General features: G+C 47.4%; 1 protein-coding gene across 1 annotated transcript in view; it reads right to left on the bottom strand.

Annotated features, from left to right (window-relative positions):
• The window catches only part of AGBL1 (AGBL carboxypeptidase 1), a 470,051-nt gene that overhangs the window by 327,174 nt on the left and 122,745 nt on the right, over positions 1 to 20,132 (bottom strand). Inside the window, exon 17 of the mRNA XM_045196586.2 lies at positions 16,427 to 16,580. Within this exon, the coding sequence (XP_045052521.2) occupies positions 16,427 to 16,580 (154 nt within the window). The remainder of the gene's footprint in view (positions 1 to 16,426; positions 16,581 to 20,132) is intronic.

Genomic DNA, 20,132 nt, shown 5'->3' with positions numbered 1-20,132 from the left:
CGCCTGGTGCCATCTCTTTTATGACAGTGCTACATTAGAACGTGTTTTCGGCTAACCCAAAGCCACCTGAAGAGGACTCTGGCTTTTACGAAAAAGGCTAAAGCAAAAACAGTGTCCGGCGCTGATTTCGCAGTGAACCAGCACAGAGGCGGTAGGCTTCTCATACCTGGGGAGGGTGGCCCGCTGAGCCCCTTCCCTCTCGGCGTCACACCCCAGAGCTCTGAGCTGCATCTGTGGGCATCTGGGTTTCCTCCCCACTTCTCCAGTGCACCCCTTATCACGATGCGCCCTACGGTAACTGTGTCATCCTTTACACCACATCAGCTTCCAAAAGGTTTCATAGGAACTCACTCTGCCTTCAGACAGTGGAGGAAACCTGTGCTGAAATTTACTTAGATCTGAAAAAGACCAGGAATCGTTACAATGCTCTTGAAGAAGCAAAGCAAAGTACAGGGCTTCCCTATTTGATACCACAATTTATTTACAAAGACAAATGAAGGCAACATGACATGGTACAGAGATGGACAAGTAGAAAGATAAGTCAGAAATAAGATAGCAGAAAGAGACCCACATACCAAAAACGAACATGAGATATCAGAGCTGGCATTGCCCTTGAGTGGAGGAAAGGACCCCACATAGAATGTTGGGGGAAGACACAGCAACAGCAAAATGAAGACAAACAGGTGCTTCACAAAAGAGGAAATCCAATGGGCTCACAGAAACATTTGAAAAAAATTCAACCTTGTTTATCAAAGAAATACCAATTAAAGCTGAGAGTTCATCACACACTCATCAGGTTGGCAGAAGACAGGAAGTTGGACAACTCGGTATGAGCCGGGATGTGTAGCAACAGTAACTGCGATCCGCAACAGGCAGGAAGGTAACTTGGTACAGCCACCACTACGCTAAATACTCATGTCGGGATGCACAGCCCAGCACCCAGTGAGTACTCTTCCAGGGATACACCCAGGCTAGCGAAACCCTACACACTTCAAGAATGTGCATTGCAAGTTTATAATAGCAAATACCCAGGAACAATCCAGATGCATCAACAGGAAATGGGAGAGTATTGCAATACTATATAGTGATACAAATAAACCATAATGATACAGTTTAAGTCCCTTCTGGCAGCAACGGTGTAAAGGGGAAATTGACCATTTAGAAACCACAATTTACAGAATGTACCCTGACTCACAGGAAAGATAAACTGTGTCCTACATGCTGTGCATTACAATCATATAAGCTCAAACTCTTTTAGTACCAGTTTATGCAGGCCCATACATTCCAAGATGGAACCACAGACAAAACAATCTAACAATCTCTGCAGGAACTCCCAGGTTCTCAAGACACAATCACTGACTGGTCTGGCAGCCTTGTTTACAGATTCTGACCAATCCCTGCCGGCATCATCTGTGACCAACCCTGGCCTCCTCCAAACCCTATCACATCCTCCAGTAGTTCCCCTTTTGAGGTGTCTCTCCATTTATGAATTTGCTGTGAAGTTATAAATCGAACACTGTTTGATCGACCATAGGTCTGGCTCCAGTGGTATCTGGCCCTCAAGGTTTCATCAACAGCCATGCACATCGGTGTGCACGAATCGCTCCTAACAAACGCATGTCGAAGGAGAGTACGACAGCACGGCTTCAGGAACTAAAAACCAACGAGGCAAAGAAACTACGTATTTTTATGAAACATGCATATGTGATTAAACTATGAAGAAAAGCAGGGAAATAACAAAACTCTGAAGGAAAAGAGAAGAAATGAGACTTGGAAAAAAACACTCAGGAGACATTGTAGGTATCTGTAACTACTTTTTAAATGGGTGGTGAGCAAACAGGTGTTTATTTTGTTCTTTTATGCTCTACTTACGCATCCTATCAATTGTATAGTACACAGAATGTAGCTCGTGATTTAAAAAAATAATTTTTCAAATGAGAAAACTGGGCTGATGGTTAAATGGTTTGCCCAAGCTATGACAGCTAATCACAACATGAAGATGTCGGTGACAGATGTGTGTGCTGCTGTGTCCCCAATGCCCAGAACAGACTATCTCACGAAGCAGATCCACAACAAAAGTTTGCTGAGTAAACGGAGAAGCGGGGTATTTAATCAGTCTATTTTTTCCACTCATGACACCATCTTGCACGAACCAATGAGTCCCAGGAAGAAGTCTGATGCCAGTAACATTGTGAAGGGCCTCTCCATTTAAATGGGGTGCTTACAACCTACAATCCTCCATTTCAAGAATTTCTAGGGCCAAATCTGGCCCACCTCTTATTTTTATAAATCAAGTTTTATGGGGACACAACCACACCTGTTGGTTTTTCTATTGGCTGTAGCTATTTTTGCATTACAAAGTCAGACCTGAATAATTGAAACAGAGACCCTCCGTCCCACATATTTAGTATCTGTCCCTTTGCAAAAGAGAGTGTGCTGACCCCGGCTCTACTGCAGTAAGAATTCCAACTGAACCCTCTCAAAGCGAGCTGGTGACATGCCCCTGGCAAGTTTCTTCACCTCTTGTAGCTTGAATTTCCCCATGCCGCAGGTAGTTCACCACCCAGGAGAGCTGTGCGGATTCACAGTTCAAGCCTGCAGGAAACAGACACTGCTCACAGGATGCTAATTTCCACCCTCAATTTCACTGATGCTGCTGGGAAACAATTCTTCTTTTGTCTCTTTGCTTCTTTATTTACGTCTGTGTGGAGAGGATGATGTTTTCCTTTTCTTTTTTTTCCAAAAGCCCACCTGCTCTCTTGCCACCTAATTCCCACCTCAAGTCATCGCCCTCTGTTTGTGACACCATTATCGGTTGCTATGGAAACAGATGAGCTAGAAACTCGGTTGCCTTCAAGTGTTTTGTGGACACTTCCCTTAAGAAAAGGACTGAGTGCCTGAATTCCTGCAAATCTTGGAAAGAAAACGTGGAGAGGAAGGAGAAGCAGCAAACGATGAGAGGCCAAAGGCACCCTACTTCATGTTGATAAAGGTTGTCAATAAGCGTGGCAACACTGAAGGACGGCAGACGGGGGTCTTGGAGGAGGAGGTCTTCCGCTTGCCCAGTTGGGCAACCGCATCATCCTGGCGGGGCTCAGCCTCTCCAGGGGAAGATCAGGAAGCCAGCAGTCAGGGCCCAGTACCCAGCGGAGGGCGGGGAGGTCACAGTGAGTTGGCCAAACTGAGATTCCCCACACAGAGCTCGCACCGCGGCAGTAAGCATGGTGAAGGAAGAGAGTGAAAATGAGGTGGTGTCATCTGCACACCCTCTGACCCACCACCCCCTTTTCAGGGATGCACTCCCAACATCTGACAGGAAGACGACAGTGGCTGCAGAGAGCACCGATCCTCAAGTCCTCTGAACCCGGGGTGCCTCCAGGGAGACCCGCTCCACACTGCTCAGAGGGCGGAGGCACTTGGGTTCCTTGAATTTCGAAGTGGGGAGAGCTGACCTGAGGGTCAGAACAGTGGAGTGTCATAGCCCACTCTGCATCCCCACGTTTTACAGCTCAGGCCTGTGCACCCACAGTGTGGGTGAACATTGCTACTTAGCATAAATGTGTGGGAAAGGGAAAGAGGGAGAAATGTGATAGAAATGAATCAGGTGTGACTCAAAGAAATAAAGTTCTAGGGAATTACCTGGGGCCTCTAGAGAAACCCTTCACTCCAAGATGAATTGAGATTCATTTCGACTCAGAAACAGCAGTTGAATCTATTAAGATTGTTGCTACACAATCTTGGAATTCTCGGGACATTTCTCCCCTGTAATTTCATCTAAACTCTTTATACGAACATCATGAGACCCAGTCAGGCATTCTCTGTGGGCCCGCCCCGGCAGACAAGCTAGGCATGACGCAAGTGCAAGAAGCAGAGGGCGATGCGTTCGCTGCATGGGTGCAAACGGGACGCGTTTGGGTTCACTCCAAAAACACGAATAAGGTAATGCTTGTCTCTGCTGAAAGATATCCTTAACTTGGAGTATGAAAAACAAGCAAGTTCTGTTCTGTTTTCCTGGGACCTTTAGGCTGCCCACTGGTCTTGAGCTTACAAATGGGGGAGGCCGCATTCTCCTCTTCAGCCATTGCCACTTGGAGTAGCTACAGTTTGCCGGCTGGCTGAGTGAAGGGGAGGCAGAGCACTAACTTTCACTGAGCATCTACTAGGTACCTGGTATTGTGCTTTCTATGCACTGATTCTTTTAAACTTGACCATATAGAAAGAGGATGGCCAAAGCCAATGTTTTTACAATAGTCTACTGTGAGTGGAAACCCTCTTTTCAGTGTAGATCAGAATGACTACCTGTGGGAGCAGCCTGTCCCCCAATTCAGAAAGCTGTGGGGTAACCTCAGTGTCAAAGTGGCACCAAATAAAATGGGTGATTCCACTTCAGCTCACAATGTACCAGCAGGGCAGAGTGAGAGAGTACGTGCGAGAGCATCTAACAAGCACCCTCTCCTAGACACCGTGTTTGGAAAATGCCCTTTAACACATTAATCCTCACCAGGACGTTCCAAAGGCGACATGATCCCCATCGGGCAGAACAGAAACCTGAAGTTCGGAGGGTTTAAGCCACTTTCCAACACTCACACAGAGAATCCTGGATTCCCACCCAGCTCTGCTGACAAGCCTGCTTTCCCACTCTGCCCAAACAGGCACTGGACACCACCAGGCAACTGGTAATGGAATTCGCAAAAAATAAAGGGTGGAGTCGGGGGAAGAGATCATGCTGCTTGCTCTGCTGGCCTCTGGGCCGGGTGCTGGCGATGGGGGCTGCCCCCCTGCCCCGGGGAGGCCCCTCGAAGCACAGTCAGCTGCTCCCCTGAGGGAGCCCTGCATCCTGCAGGAGAGGCTCCCATGGAGCTCCGAAGCACAACACACGGACATGGCGGTGCCTCCCGTGTGTCTTCAGGAATGCCAAGCCCAGGTCCTTCAAGGAAGGCCGGGAGAGACACTCACAATGGAAGAAGGGGCCGCGGGGCTCCTCCACACTGGGCCTAGCCTCCCAAATCTCACCCTGCCTTTCAGCACGAACCCTGAGTTCAGTGTGCTGGCATTCCCACTCTGGCCTGGGGAACACTGCCCCCTCCTGGCAGGCTTGGCCTCAAGTGTGGACTCCTGCCCAGCTCTTTTCCAGACTGCTCTGGCATGGCGGAGAGCAGGCTGAGGCTCCGAGGCGCAATTTTACTAATCAGCGAAAATGACCAAACGCTAGATGAGGGAAGTAGCACACAGAGAACTGGCCCGGTTACGGGGGTAACACCTCTTCTTTGGCCCAAGGCCCCTTCCTCGAAATCGCTCCCACCCTTCCCATCTCTAGCCAGGAAAGGTCCTACCTTTCCCCTAGAATCCCCAAACACCTTGGGCACAGCCACACCTCCGAGACAAATGCACTGCACTCCAGAAGGGCAGGCACGATGTCTGTACATCCAGGCCTGGCTCAGTCAGTGGCATGCAACAGGTGTCTTTTCTTGGAATAGCTTCTTGGTACAGTATCGGCTGAGAGAGAAAGTCGTCCCCAATGTCAGTTAGTGACTGCCTAATACATTCCTTTGATGTTGAAGTTCCAAAGAGGTGTTCTCTCCCCAGGTCAAAGGGTCACCTTTCACAGTGCCAACTGGGCTTTCCCCTATGAGGACCCATCTCTTCCCCCGTACAAGTGACAAGGACAACGTCCATCTCTATCAGGTGAGACCCCACTCCCTACTGGCTATGGCAAGGCCTTGGTCTATAAGCAGAATCCACCGGCTGATGAGGCTGGCACCAGGCATAATACCCTCCAACTCTGCCTTTTCATTCATACCTCCCATTACTAAACAACGCAGGGTTGGGAAAGCCTAGCTCATTCTGACTGGCTCTCAGCTAAAGATAACCCTATTTCATTTAAAATAAAAAACCACACACACAACCATCCGCTTTAGAGCTAAAGTTAGTCCAAGAAGAGTGCTTCAGCATTTCATAACTAACATGTGGCAGCAGGTGCTTGTGAACAAAGCAGGCTCCATTATAATAACTTGAAGTCAATAATTCACAAACAATTATGTATTATTAATCAATTATTGGGGCCGGAACAACACTTAATGAGATTAAGCCGATCGCCACAGTGAACTGTTGGATCCATACTGATTTCATCAGGGCGCTTAATTAAACTACGCAAGTTACCCACCGATCACCCTATCAGAGCTTCCTTCAAAGGAGGACAGCCTCTATTCCGCCCCTCCTCCTCTTGCGTTAGGAATTGTTACAGATTGAAAAGAAATTAAGATAAGGATTCTTGCTTTTCATAACAACTTATGAACCTACCAGACGATGCAGCCACATTTCTTTCTGATCGTAAGAGTGAATTCAGTCTGCGTAGGAACTGTTTTTTCCGAAGAGTTCAGAATCTTAATAAACACGCCTCTATTATATACTAAAGAAAGAAGAGAATTGCTTACAACTTTCCATTTTAAAGACCAAAAAATTGGACCTCAAAGAAAGGAAAAAGCCTTGCAAAATACTGAGATGAATAATGATTCAAAAAAAAATTTTACTCCTATCCCAAAGATATGTTTATCAATTTTAGAGAGAGGAAGGAGGGGAGAAAGAAAAAGAGAGACAGACAGACGGACAGACATCAATCGGTTGCCTCCCATACATGCCCTGACCAAGGATTGAACCCGAAACTTTTCTGGTGCATGGAATGACGCTTCAACCAACTGCGCTACCCGGCCAGGGCACTATGATTCAAGCTTGTGTCCCCCATCTCTTCCCCAACCTAAAGTGTTTCCAAAACCTTTCATTAAGCTTCCGTCTACTGAAAACGAGAGAGGCCTGCCCATTGAACTCTGCGAGTTTCCAGTAGCAGCTTCTAGAAACAGAAAGCTGCTTCCCCAGCAGCTGAAATCTTGCGGAATCATTCATCACAACCACCATGCATAAATCCCTGTCTTCTGACATGCAGGTCCTCCTTCCCCTTGTCACGTCGCTAACGATGGGAGTTATTTATGATGAACGTTTAACAAAATGGTTTTTGCTCAGTGTTCCAGCCCGATGATCCCGCCTGAGGGGAGATGGTGACAGCTCTGTCGAAGCATCCTGGGGCACGGGGAGTCCTGCTGGTCTTTCTAATTAAAGCTTTACCTGTCAGTTCCACGAAGAGCCGCTCCCAACCTGGTTGTGCGTAACTACATGTTGGAGGATGCCCTGGTCCTGTGAAGTTCTGGGATGTCAAAATCCACAGCTGCCCCCGGAACTTGACCATCAACAGGCCACAGAAAATCAGCTTGGGGACAGTGCACACAGAACACGGGCACCATCCCAGCAGAGGCAGGCAAGCTCCTGAGCACCTGTGTGAGCCCCACCTTGAGGGGAGAACTCCAACGTTCAGTCATTACCAAGGTGGCCATGGACGTATTTTTAATTGCAGCATTTCAGGCCATCGTTAACATGTCCCATGACTCAGCCCATGATCCCAAATCTCTCCTGGGGACTGGAATCAGTGACCTCCCGGCTGTGGCCTCAAGAGGCTCCCGTTTGCAAAAGCCTATCTGTCCGAATGAGTCCCTTTACACAACTCAGGGAGGAGGGGGTAGGAATCGGCACAAATTGGAAAATGACTTATTGTTCGAGTCAGTTTTCCTCAGTAAATCCAATCCCTACTATCAAGGAGGAGGAGGAGGGTGTTAAGACAGAGCACTCTGTAAGCCAGGCTTGTAATGGGACTGTGTTTTCTCTGGGAGTAGGAGGAGGTCCCTGCTGTCATAACCCTGCATCACTCCCCTCTGACACAGTGGAATGAAGGACCCCTAAGCCCAGGAACGCTCATTTTGGAAGAACAGCAAGGACCCGCCTGCACGTCCTACCCCTTCACTCTGCCCTGGCTTCTTGAGCGCATGGGCAACAGTGACCAGCTATGCTGAGGATCGCACACTGTCCCAAATACCCGAAGCACAGCTGCCCTGCAAATTACAACTTAGAAACCCCACTCTGGGGACCAAGGGAATCTCTACCGGCTGCGAGGGAACGAGGCGCTCCGCCCACAGCTACAACACTTGGAGCAAGCCTCACACAACAGAGCTGAGACGGGTTCAGTAACTGTCTTGTTGAGGCTGCTGGTGTTGCTAGCAGACAGAGGAGGTGCCACCAGGTGAATTAGTCAGCTTTAAGGCAAAAAAAAAAAAAAAAAAAATACAACACTGCTCTTCTGCTGATGTATCTCATGTCAAAGAATACAGGGAAGAAGCAATGGAGAAAACCTGGATCTCAGCTGGAATCCTAATTCAGAAATTGCAAAATCCCTCTTCACTGAAATTCTTACTTTCTCCAAGGTAGGTGGGGTGGGGGTGGGGGAAGTATTCCAAGAATCGGAAGGGAAGCATATTCTTTCAGCAGCACTGATGTCAATTGTAAATGGAGAAGAGTAGATATGCTATTTCAGGTTCACAGCCTCTCATATTCATATTATCCATTGTAGTAAACAAACAACAAAAAAAATAGACTTCCGTCTTCCTTTCTAATGGGAAGAGGCAGCGTGGAAAGTGGAAAGAGCATGGAGCAAGAACCTCCATCTCCAGCAGAATAATAGACTCAGATTCTGAGCGATGCTGCCAATGAAACAACCAACATGCTAAAATAAAATATTTTTTCCAAAAATCACTTTTAATGCATTGCTGATCGGATCTGAAAAGATGCCCAAAAAATGAAGTAAGGCCGAAAACACCCTGGCAGGTAAGCAAACGTCAAAGCATCCTCTCCCCACCATGGTTCCAACCCAGCCCTGGAGACCGTGAGCTTCTGCTTTGAAGGCTGCAGAAGACCTGGGAAATGGATGAATTCTGGGCTCACCCATGGTGCTGTCCGAGAGGAGATTTGTGCGTGAGGCTGAGACGTCAGAGGCCATCATGCTCGGTGCGCAGTAAGTGAAAGCAAGAACAACTTTTTATCTCAGATCTTCCACAAGCATGCGTAACTACGAGCAATCCCTCACACATATCTGAAGTCATGCCCAGCCCAGCTGGGCAGTCTGAGTGGGGCCATTTGGGACCTGGCGGACTGGTGACAGCCCACCCTTCAGAGCATGTGCTGGGAGACATGGAAGCCAAGTCGCCTGGGTCAGGATTTTGTGTCTCAGGAACAGGGACCCAGAGAGAGAGAAACATCTGGATCATGAAGGCACGGGCTACTCCTGGTCTCTGCCCAAGCTGTCAGGAGGGAGATGTTTTCCCAGGAACCTGGGGAGACTCTGGGGTTTCTGGGAGTGCTAGCCCCGTCTTTACATGGATCCCGCAGCCCCTGAAAACCCAGCAAGGACCATGTAAGGTCCTTTCCACAGCTGCAGGGACAGCTGACAACCACCACGAGAAGCCCAAGTGTCAGGGAAGAATGGAGTGGCCCATGAGGGGCGACGGCAGCCAGTGGCTCCTTCATGGGCCCATTTGGAACTACCCTAAGGCACCCCAAGGAACACCTAGGAAAGAAGTAACTTTTCAACAGAGGTTAAAGGCCCTGCATTATTGGGGGGGGGGGGGCACGAATCAACGGAAATTTCACCTACTTTTCAGGAACTGTTTACCGTGTTGCCCGTTTCATGCAAGACTGTCAGTTCCTAGAGACACGCAGGTGAAGAAACCCAGCCTGCAGTCTGGGTCCCTGGAGCTCTGCAACAGGGGCTCAGAGGAGACAGAACCAAGCCATGTGACAGAGAGCTTCTCAGTGGCGGGACATTAGATACGGTGGTCTGGGAGGGCTTCCTTGACCTGAGCCAGGGTAACATGTGGCAAGGAGAAATCAGCCAGGCCCAGCCTCGGAGGGAAAGTGCTCCACTCTCAGGAGAACAGCAAATTCAGAGGCCTAGGGAGGCAGTGAGGCCCCCGTGTTCAAGGGGCAGACAAAAGACTAGCGGGTGCAGGGCGCTGAGCAGCCAAGTGGGAGAGGCACGCAGAGCCTTGTAGAGGCAGGAAAACTTGGATGTTACTAAGCCTGCAAGGGTTAGTCATGCTGACAGGACCACCTATGCACTCACATGCTGGAGAAGCCTAGGGCATGTTACTTGTGCTCTAAACAATTATTTTTACATTTAGGAAACTAGGTCTTGAAGGCAAGAGCTTTTCTCTGTCTGTTGCACAGCTCAAAGGGTCAGGATGTGGGGCTCAGTGTCACGGGGGTTGAGACTTGCAGTTTCGGGATAAATCAGAGCTCTAGCTCTTCCTAATCATATGACTTCCTCAGGCCCTCAATTTTATCACCTAAAAATGGAGACAATGAATGTGATTCTTTTTTTTTCTTTACCTTCCCGAGCTGTTGCATGGAGCAATTAATCATTCGTAAACACTCTGTAAACAGTTAATTACCTTAAAAGATATAAATTATTACATCTTGTGAACATGTTTATAGGATAAAACGTAGAATTGATTCGGATGAAACATGTTTCTGCTACAGTACCCACGTATAGCCAACTTTTAGTATCCTTGCTAATTGAGAAGATTATTCAGGCAATGCAAAATTTGCTTTATTTCCCACCGAAATAAATTATATTTTATAGCATATTGGCTTTATAATTATGTTTGGCCTGAGTTCTTATATAATTTGCAGGCCTCTGAAAATGCGCATTTCCAAAACCGAACTCACAATTCCTCCACAAGAGTCTTGCTCTGTCCCACACCCTGGGTGGCCTGTATCAGCCGGCGTGCAATTAGTTCAGCTCCCTGCCTTCATCCCAACTCTCCCATCAATGACCAGGACCTCTCACTTCCAACGTGGATGGATCTCCTACATTTGGACCCTTCCCTCCCATTTCCACAGTCACATCCTCCTGGGAACCTCACCTTCCTCACAGATTACTAATAGCTGCTATTACTTCTTAAACACTCACTACATGCCAGGTCTCTCCTGAGTGCTTACAATCTTCAGATCACACCTGTGAAGAAGGTGCTGTTATTCTCTGCAATTTATAAACGGGGAAACTGAAGCCCAGGGTGCTTAAGCATCTTTTCTACAGTGCTGAAGCTGGTAAGTGGCAGAGCTGAGAATAGCACCCCAGGGAGTCCGGAACTGGTGGTAAATGGACTCCAGAGACCCAGGATTCTCCACGCTGTGGGCTTCCCTTCACGAGGCTGCCACAAATTCTCCCACAAAACAGGACCTCATCTTGTCATCTCTGCCTCTACTGACATCCTACCAGCTCATCGCTGCCTTCAGGAGGAACTGCCTACTATGAAAAACAAGGTCCTCGACTCCTGACCCCAAGGTACCTGTCCCACCTGGTTGTCGGACCCCTCAACCATCCCCTATCCTGTAGACCAGGCCCCTGAGAGTTTCACAGCATTGTGCCCAGGCCGCTGTACCCACAAATGCTGTTTTTCTTCTTAAAAAGACACCCCCCTCTCCATTTCTCTGCCTGTGGCGGTCTAACCTCAAAACACAGATGAAATGGCATTGGCCCAGAATCCCAGCTTCATCACTATTAAATGGGCATCGTAATTATTTTCTTCCTCAACTCACAAGGGAACTGTGGGGACCAAGTGATATTATGTAGAAGCTCTGTAGGAGTAAATTATATAGTAGGGTATGGGAAAAGCTATTCAACTACAGGAGTCTTTCCCACTCCCTCCCACCAGCCTGGGAAGGAGGAAGGATTCTTAGTCTTTCTTTCCCTGGCATGGCCAGGCCAAAAAGGGGAAGCAGAAAGGAGATATCCAGCCAGTTGAAATGTCATAGATTTGAGGGTTCACACTGAAAAAAGGTGGGATGATTGGGAACCACTACTTATATATGGGGAGGGTGTTAAGAGTAAAAAAGATGAGGAAAATCAAATCTAAGGTGGTCTGGATGTGTTCGATACCCGCCCCCCCCCCCCAGTTGATGTCTTCTCAAGAAAGAATCGGAGCATTCTTCAGCTAGCTTTTGGATTTTGGACTGAGATTTCTTTGGAAGAAAGGCAGTGTCAATATAGGACCACCACGAGATTTACACAGTTCACCCTTAAGGGACACGTCCTTGATTCAAATGCTCTCATCCTGCCCTGACCAGTGTGGCTCAGTGGGTCGGGCATCAGCCCACAAAGTGAAAGGTCGCTTGTTCGATTCCTGGCCACAGCACATGCCTGGGTTGCAAGTTTGGTCCCTGGTTGGGGCGCTTATGAGAGGCAACTGATGATGTTTCACATGTCAATGTTTCTCTCCGTCTCTGTCTTCCTCCCATCCCTTCTCTCTAAAATAAAGCATTTTTTTAAAAAAACACTCTCACCCCTGAGCTCCCACTGGTCTTCGTCTGTCTGCCATTTGGGCACAACGTGCTGTATTCTAAAGACCCGTTAATGTGAATTTTGCACTCACACTCCCTGCAGATTGTAAGTGATAAGGATTAAGTGATATTTATCTTTGTATTCCTAATCTCTACTGTGGTTCCTACCCCTCAGTGCCTTCAAGATGGGAATCCCAAGGTAAAACGGGGCAAAGTTTGGTTTCAGTAATTCTAAACCCTGTTTCTAAAAATTTCCATTGAGAGAAATCTCTATGCTCCTGTTGTTCTTTTTTTTTCTTTCTTTCAGTTACAATATTTGTCAGAAGCAGTGCTGTATAGAAAAAAAGAGAATTTAACCAGGAGATGAGCGCTGGTGGCAGGGGGTGGGGCAAACATACAGATTTCAGTCCTCACTTGAGTCTGGTTTCCTCGGGGCAAACTGTCATTCCCAGATCTCTCAGAGGAAAAGCTCTGCTCATCACACCTGATCAGGTGGCTCAGAACGACACCAGGACCGGAGAGGGTGGGAAATGATTTGCACAGAATCCAAAAGGCGAATTCTGTAACTGTGAATTTTTCCACTCTGTTCGGATTTGAAACCACTTACCAGATACAACTCCCAACCCCAGGAAGGTGCTGTGTGGTGGCTCATTACACCCTCGGGACCCCATGTAAATCTTTTTTCTGAGAACAGCTATTGTCTTCCAAGGAAAAGCTTTTAGCATAATAGCAGGCTGAACAGAACACTGCTTTTGTAAGAATATTTTTAAGAAAAAGGGAGAGAGGTACTCTTTAACAACTGCAAACGCAGCCTGTGGCTTCCCTACCCCCACAGGCCCCCAGGAAAGAACAGTGTATGGATCCAGGAGACCAGGCAGGGGAGGGAGACTGCCTGCCTCCTCTGAGCCTCCTCCTGTGGGTGACAATCGCCGCAGGCTGGATGCAGGAGCCTTCCACATCAAAACCCAGGGAGCTGCCCCCCACCCCATCTACCCCTGCTGTTTCTTAGCTTCTCTCCAGTGAGTCGGGGACACCTCACCATACTTGGCAAATGAGAGTTTCTAGTAAGAGAATGGCACTGTCCCTCATAAAAGTCCCACAAATAAGATCCTCCTCTCAGCTCTTGAGGACAGCCGAGACAAGACAGCTATGGAGTCTGATGACATAAAGGGCAAAAAAGGGGAAAATTTAGCAGTAAGGCTGCTGAGAAAAATGAAGCACCCAACATGCAGAGTGCATTTTCCCCAAAATAAAGAGAGACCCAACTTACTCTGGGCTGAAATGGTCATTTAGAAGGAGAGATTAGGGGGGAAATGCAGAGGAAAAGGGGAAGTTAACAAAATGATGGGGGTCTTCAATAGGCAGCCTATTTTGATTATGTGCATTTCTGGGGAAATTCCCAGGGATGGCTGAGCTTGGGGGGGATATCCCGAAAGTGCTGTGGGGTCTTCCCTGAGCACCCACTGACTACCCCTGTGGCCCCCACCTGGCTGTAGACCTTCAGGGAGCATCTGCAACCTGGAATCAATGGCAAGTGCAGGAAGTCCTGTGACAGCCAAGGCAAGAATCAGAGAGCAGGCCCAGTTCAGGGAACGGCTGAACCGACGCACTCCCCGCTCTGGGTTTCTCAACTACTTCCCCCAGAGCTGGAGTGAACGGTGCCCCCCACCCCCAAGACTTTCTTGACACTCTGAGTTGCTCTCTAGTTCTGCTCAAAAGCGGCATCTCCTCTCAGTTCACATCCAAACATCAGACAGTGCACACACACACCATCCCTGGGGAGTTCACACACTGAAGAAAACAGGGTTGGTCAACCCTCTACTTGAAAGATGCTTATTCAACAGTCGGCTAATCAAAGTACCTAACGATGCAGAATGTGTGCGAGGATTCAGCCAGGCTGCGTGCAGTTAAGCCCAAACCCCACAAACAATGCAGTCTAGTCTCAGAAAGCACTAGAAACGACGTCTTGGATTGATCTTGCTACCAGCCCTACCCTGATGCCTCCTGCTCCAGCCTGCAGGAACTTCAGCCCACTGCCCTGCACCCACCCTCGGCTCTGCAGCCCCTAACATCCTGGGCTCCTTTGCAGGGCCTGGACTTGCCCCGGTGCCCTGCACACTGAGACGCTCTGAAGGTACCATAAGCTGTTTTCCCTTCTCCTTCTGCCTTCAAGTTCTCCCCGAGCCTGTGCCCTGCACAGTGGCTTCCGTGACAATTCTCACAGCACTTCCCTGCTCACTGTCTCAATGAAAAGGGCAGAGGGTGACTTTTTTCTAGGAGATCCAGCAGTTTCGCTCCGAGGGCTCAGATCTCAAGGTGCGTGAGGCAAGAGCCTTGTGGGGGGGGCTCACACTCAGCGCTCCGAACTGCAATCACGTAGACACCCGGCAACCCTGGCTGCTACTGAACCGAAAAGAGGACTTGATAACAGAGTAAGGTTACCTACTTTATAAAATATTTTTGAAAAAAACAATCAAACCAAATGAATGCTTTTAGGAGACTCCCTGGAGCCCAGACCCTGAGAAGGACTCAAAGTAATCAATAAACTGTCCTCTAAAATCTCCAGGTCTGGGACTTGAGGCCAGACCACCAGGAGAACCATCCCGAGCAGGGAGTTCCCACCAGGCCCCACAGCCACGCTCTTATTTCTTGGATTTCTGAAATGAATCGGAGGTAATCCCCCTACAAAGCAGAAAGCAAGTGTTTTCAGTACCTCCTTATAAGGGTGAGCGGCAGCCACGGAACCAGAAACTGGTCCAGTCACAGCTAGACACAACCCCAGCCTGAAGCCCATCTAGGCCCCTGGGGGGCGGAAGTGGGTAAGACAACTGAACCCCACCTGCAGGGGGGAGAGTCTGGAGCTGCTGGCTCAGTTGCTATCCTAAATCAATACATAATATTTTGTGGTTCAAAAGAAGTTAAATAGTTTTATTTCTGACTTACAGACAGAGATCATTGCATTTAGAATGGGAGGTGTATACTGTGCGGGGTTTTTTTTTTCCTTTAGACACACAGCAGTGGCCTCTATTCCTGTGTACATTGCAACCTGCTGAGCAAAGCTTTACTCCGTAGCCCATTGGAGATTCCTTCCCCAGCACCGCAGCCCAGCTACACCTTCTCAGCTCCGCACTGGGATCAGAGGGTCTAAAAGTGTTCTCCCCGCTCCTTCCTGCCACTGTGTCTGAAATGTCTGCCATGAAAACGCTTTCAGTGGGTTAGAAAAGGAAAATTCATTGTGAGCAGGAAGGAGTAACACATTTATTGGTGGCCAATGTGGTGTGAGTTGCTTTAACAACGAAGCTAGCTCCTAATAATGCTGGGACACAGAACAAGGTGGTGGGGAAGTGTGGCCTTACAGAGGGGAGCCCACATGGGGGACTGATCACCCATTCTGAGGACGACAACCCATCAGCCTCATAAACCATACAAATGACGTTTGCGGTGTTCCAGTAAACAGGTGGGAACTCCTCTTGCATGACTAGGAAACAGAACAGCAGTCTGGGGAGGGTGCGACACTTTTTAGCTCTTTGAGCTTTGCGTAGGTCCAGGGCCAGCTACACGAATGTGGGGCCTGCACAGAATGAAAGAGTAGGGCCCAGTGTTCCAAGCTATTTCAAGAATTTCAAGATGGTGACAGAAGAGCACCAAACGCCAGGCCCTCCCAGGCACAGGACCTGGCGGCTGTACCTGTGGGGACGGTCCCAGTTAGTCCTTCCTCCTCTGACCCAGGCCCATAGCTGTCACTCACACAGCTACCGCGTCACAGAGAAAATGGACAGCATTCATCTGACCACTGAATGGGCCCCTCCGCTCCGCCCAGGACACTGCCTGAGATGAACAACCGCTGACATACTAGCACATGTTTAAGAGAAAAGACCACACTGATTCACGAGAGTGTGTGTGTAATAACTAATATTACAGAGCAAGCAGAAACCAATCTCTTCTGACTCACAAAAGGGAGTACTAAGAGATCTTTGCATCAAAGATGCCACCAGCCATCTTGTCTCCCTGGCAATCTGCAGTTTATTCTCTCTCCCTTCAACAACCAAGTGACATTAGGGTTCGCCCCTTGTGTCTTGCCAAGAAGAGTGGACCAGCCCCCGACCCTTCATGGAGCTCCTGATCTCAAAGGCACAGAGTGTCTCCAAGACTCTGAGACGCCCCATCCCAGCATACTGTCACAGACGAGGGCACTTGCTTTACTCACGGAACTGCTCTAGATGCTCAGCACTGGTGGACTCGGGCACAGCTGTGATGGTCACCAGCGGACACGGATTCCCTCCTAGCGTCTGGCACAGAACCTCCTGCCGGAAGTACACCTTTTTGGGGTTGACACTTTTTTCCAGGATATCGAGGTGAGTCTGGAGCAGAAACAAAACAGAAGTGTATACGACTTGTATTTTTGACAGTAATAACAATAGCAGAGAACAGCAACAAAGCTTACATTTGTGTGACCCCTTGCAGGGGGGCCCAACCTGCGGCACGTGGGCCGCATGCACCCAGGATGGCTATGAGCACAGCCCAATGCAAAACCGTACATTACTTAAAACATTCTGAGATTTTTTTTGTGATTCCGTGTCTCAATGTATTTAACATGTGGCCCAAGACAACTCTTCTTCCAGTGTGGCCCAGAGATGCCAAAGGTCAAACACCCCTACCTTAGAGTTTACAAGTCATTGTGTTACCTTGATCTGCCCGATACTGCGTATGAAGCAACTAAAAGGGAGACTATTTCCACTACCTAGGGGAAGTTCAGTGAGGCAGAAAGACAGGAAGCATCGTCTCTGCACACGTCTGCAGAATAAAATACCTGCTTTCAACTGGCACTTCAAGCAAGGGGACAGGGCATGCAGCATCGTCCCATCACTGTGGCACAAGAAGAATGTGGTACCATGAAGAGAGAGCACACCCAGAGTGCTGGAGAACACGGGACCGAGCGCTTCCACGCACACAGTTCATACTTTAGAACCAAGCAGCATTAGGAAGGAGAATAGAAAACAACTCATGTGGGAGGGATGCCAAGCAAAGAGAAAAATAACTGGTAGCAACTGGTTTTGCTTCCTCTTCCTCCCTGCCATGGAAATGAGGACTCTCAGTCAACAATCTTTAAGATCTCTGAAGATATTTTCACTAACCGACACATGGGGATCAGTCCTAAAGCGGTTCGGAGATCCCCTCCCACGCAACAAGCCATGGTAACAGGGACGCCGGGACCTCAGTCACTGGAGAGGCTGCCTCCCTCCAGCACACAAAAACCAGCCTTCCGGCTGAGGATCTAAAGTTCCAACACAATCAAGCAGCTATTCACAGGGCCAAGGAAAAGCTGCCCACCTTGTTTTTGACAGATAAGCCTGCTAGATAAATGGAAAAAAAATTCTACAAAACCATTGATAAAATAGTCAAAAAATATATTATGGAAGGGGAGCAGTGCCCTCAAAAGGTAGAGGATGTGTTCACACGTGAAAAGTGTTCACGGCAGAAGAGCAGGCAGAATAATGGTTTCTCGAAACACATTACAGCCTGTAAAAACGTTACCCTGCCCGGCACAAGGGACTGGCAGACATGTTCAAGATGAAGGTCTACTTGGAACAGGGAGATAATCCTGCATTACCCACCTGGAGCCAACCTAATCACACATGCTTAAAAGCAGAGGACTTTTCCCAGCCACAGAGGACCAGAGAGAAAGCAGCGGGAACAGGACTCAGCCTGCCATTGCAGGCTTTGAAGACAGACACAGGGGGTCAAAGGCTAATGAAGGTGTTGTCCTTGAAAAGCTGGAAAAGGCAAGGAAATGGATTCTCCTCCAAGAACCTCTAAAAGAAACACAGGCCCAACACCCTGAAACCCCTTCTAACCTAAACAAGGTTAGAAAAAATATTGTTTAAGCCACCAAGTCTGTGATAAGTTGTTACAGCAGCCATAGAGAATGGGTGCATCGAGAAACAAGAAAAAGAATTTCCTCAACTAACTAAAAATCTAGGATTGACATGGACATAGACTAAAACCTGCTCGATTGAAAGAGTCGCAAGGAAAAGGCACCCCCTCCAAAGGAAGAGATCATCAGATAGTTCTGTGGCCTCTTCTTTAACTCCAGGGACACCTGAGAATTTCCCCGTGAGTCATGGCCTCCTTGCAACTGAGACTCCAAGTCATCTCCCCTGACTCCGCCTACTGCCTGTGTTAACATGGCTTTATTATCCCGTCTGCACCAACAGCCCTTCACTATTTGAGAAAACCCTTTCCCAGAAAAATAGAAATTGCAAGTAAGTGTATTGTTCATTCCAGGAACATCTCATCAACTCTTCAGTGAAAAGAGCAACTGACTCTTTGAACCAAGACCCTTGGGACCTGTCTCCTCAAATTTCTTGCCTGACAGCATCCGCCAATCTTAAACCCTTACGTCCTGTCTGTACCCAATGCTAATCAAGCCCCTACATTAAAATACCTGCCTTTCAACAAGACTCTAAAGACTCTTGCAAATAGCAAGGCAGGGCATGCATACACAGCAAGACGGCTAACGGGGTGGGCGCTGGACTCAAACTGCCTGAGTTCCAATTTTGGCTACAGATTCTGGAAAAATTATGTAAATGCTATAGTTAACCTCCCTGTGACTCAATTTTCTCATCTTTAAAATGTATATAAAAACACCATTACCCACCGTACTGAGCAACTGCTATCATTTAGCCCTATATTACATGTGGAAAGTGCCTGTCACACAGGAAACCCTCAATTTTAACTGTCATTATTGATAGAGAAATACGGATTCAAAATTTTTTTTAAGAACCAAAAGAGAAGCACTAGTGTAACTATAAACACTTAAGAGAGAAATAAAAATCAAAAGATATATGGTTGGTCCACCTTGCAGAAGAGAAAGAGAGGGAGGGAGGGCAAGAGGGAAGGATGGAAAGAAGCAAAGCAGCATGGAAAAGAGCCAAAATGAAAACGACAGAAGTAACACCAAAAATCGTTGTAAGTACAAATAGGGTAAACAGCCCTATTAAATCACAAGACTTTTTAGATTAGTTTTTATAAATCTCACCATATCTTGTATATAAGAGATGCTTTTAAAAGAGAGGAAGAAAAAAACATGATGTATATGAAAACATGTCTGAATTATCTCTTTATGTCGTGTGCCTCTACTAAAATAGCTTGGGAGAAATACTGGAACAAGAAGGGCACGCAAACATAAACTAAGGCAGGCGCGGCAACAGCGATATATGACAAAGTCATGTTCAAGAACAAGTGCGTTAAATGGGATGTAAAAATCTTATTTTGACAAAGGGCACAATTCACAACGAACATATAAAACTCATAAATCTTAAGAATCAAATAACACAAGACTGAAATACACAATGCAAAAATGGCAGAAGAGGGAAAAATGTACTAGGAGTGGGAGACTTTAAGACAGTACCTCAGTCTTAAATAAATCAACTGCACAAACATAATGATATACTGTACTCGAACAGTATTGGTTTTATAGATATATGTCAAACTTTTTCTTTATAGAAAACATCCTTTTTCTCCCCTCCAGCATCCATGGAACTGTAACAAAACTAATCATACACAGGGCTATAAAAATTCAATAAATTTTCAAAAAAATCAGAAATTGTACAAACCACATTTCCTGGTAACAAATGAAGTTAGACTTGAGTAAAAATAGTCTTAAAATCAGCAAAAATTAAAAAATTAGGAAATAGAAAAACATCCTCCCAGAAGAAGGTCACTGAAGAAATTCATGTATGAAAATCAACATTAAATCAGTGTAATTAAAGCTCTGATAGAAGCGGACATCTGGTATCCCCAGAGAGATGGCACGAGACAATAAAAATGTCCCCATCACAGTGTCAGCCATCTTAGTAAAAAAAAAAAAAAACTTAGCATCTTAGTTAAGACAATGAACACAGTGTAGGATT

The sequence above is a fragment of the Desmodus rotundus genome, chromosome 10 (assembly GCF_022682495.2).
Source record: "Desmodus rotundus isolate HL8 chromosome 10, HLdesRot8A.1, whole genome shotgun sequence".
In the NCBI taxonomy this organism is placed as follows: domain Eukaryota; kingdom Metazoa; phylum Chordata; class Mammalia; order Chiroptera; family Phyllostomidae; genus Desmodus; species Desmodus rotundus.
This window is presented reverse-complemented; position numbering and strand designations above follow the sequence as displayed.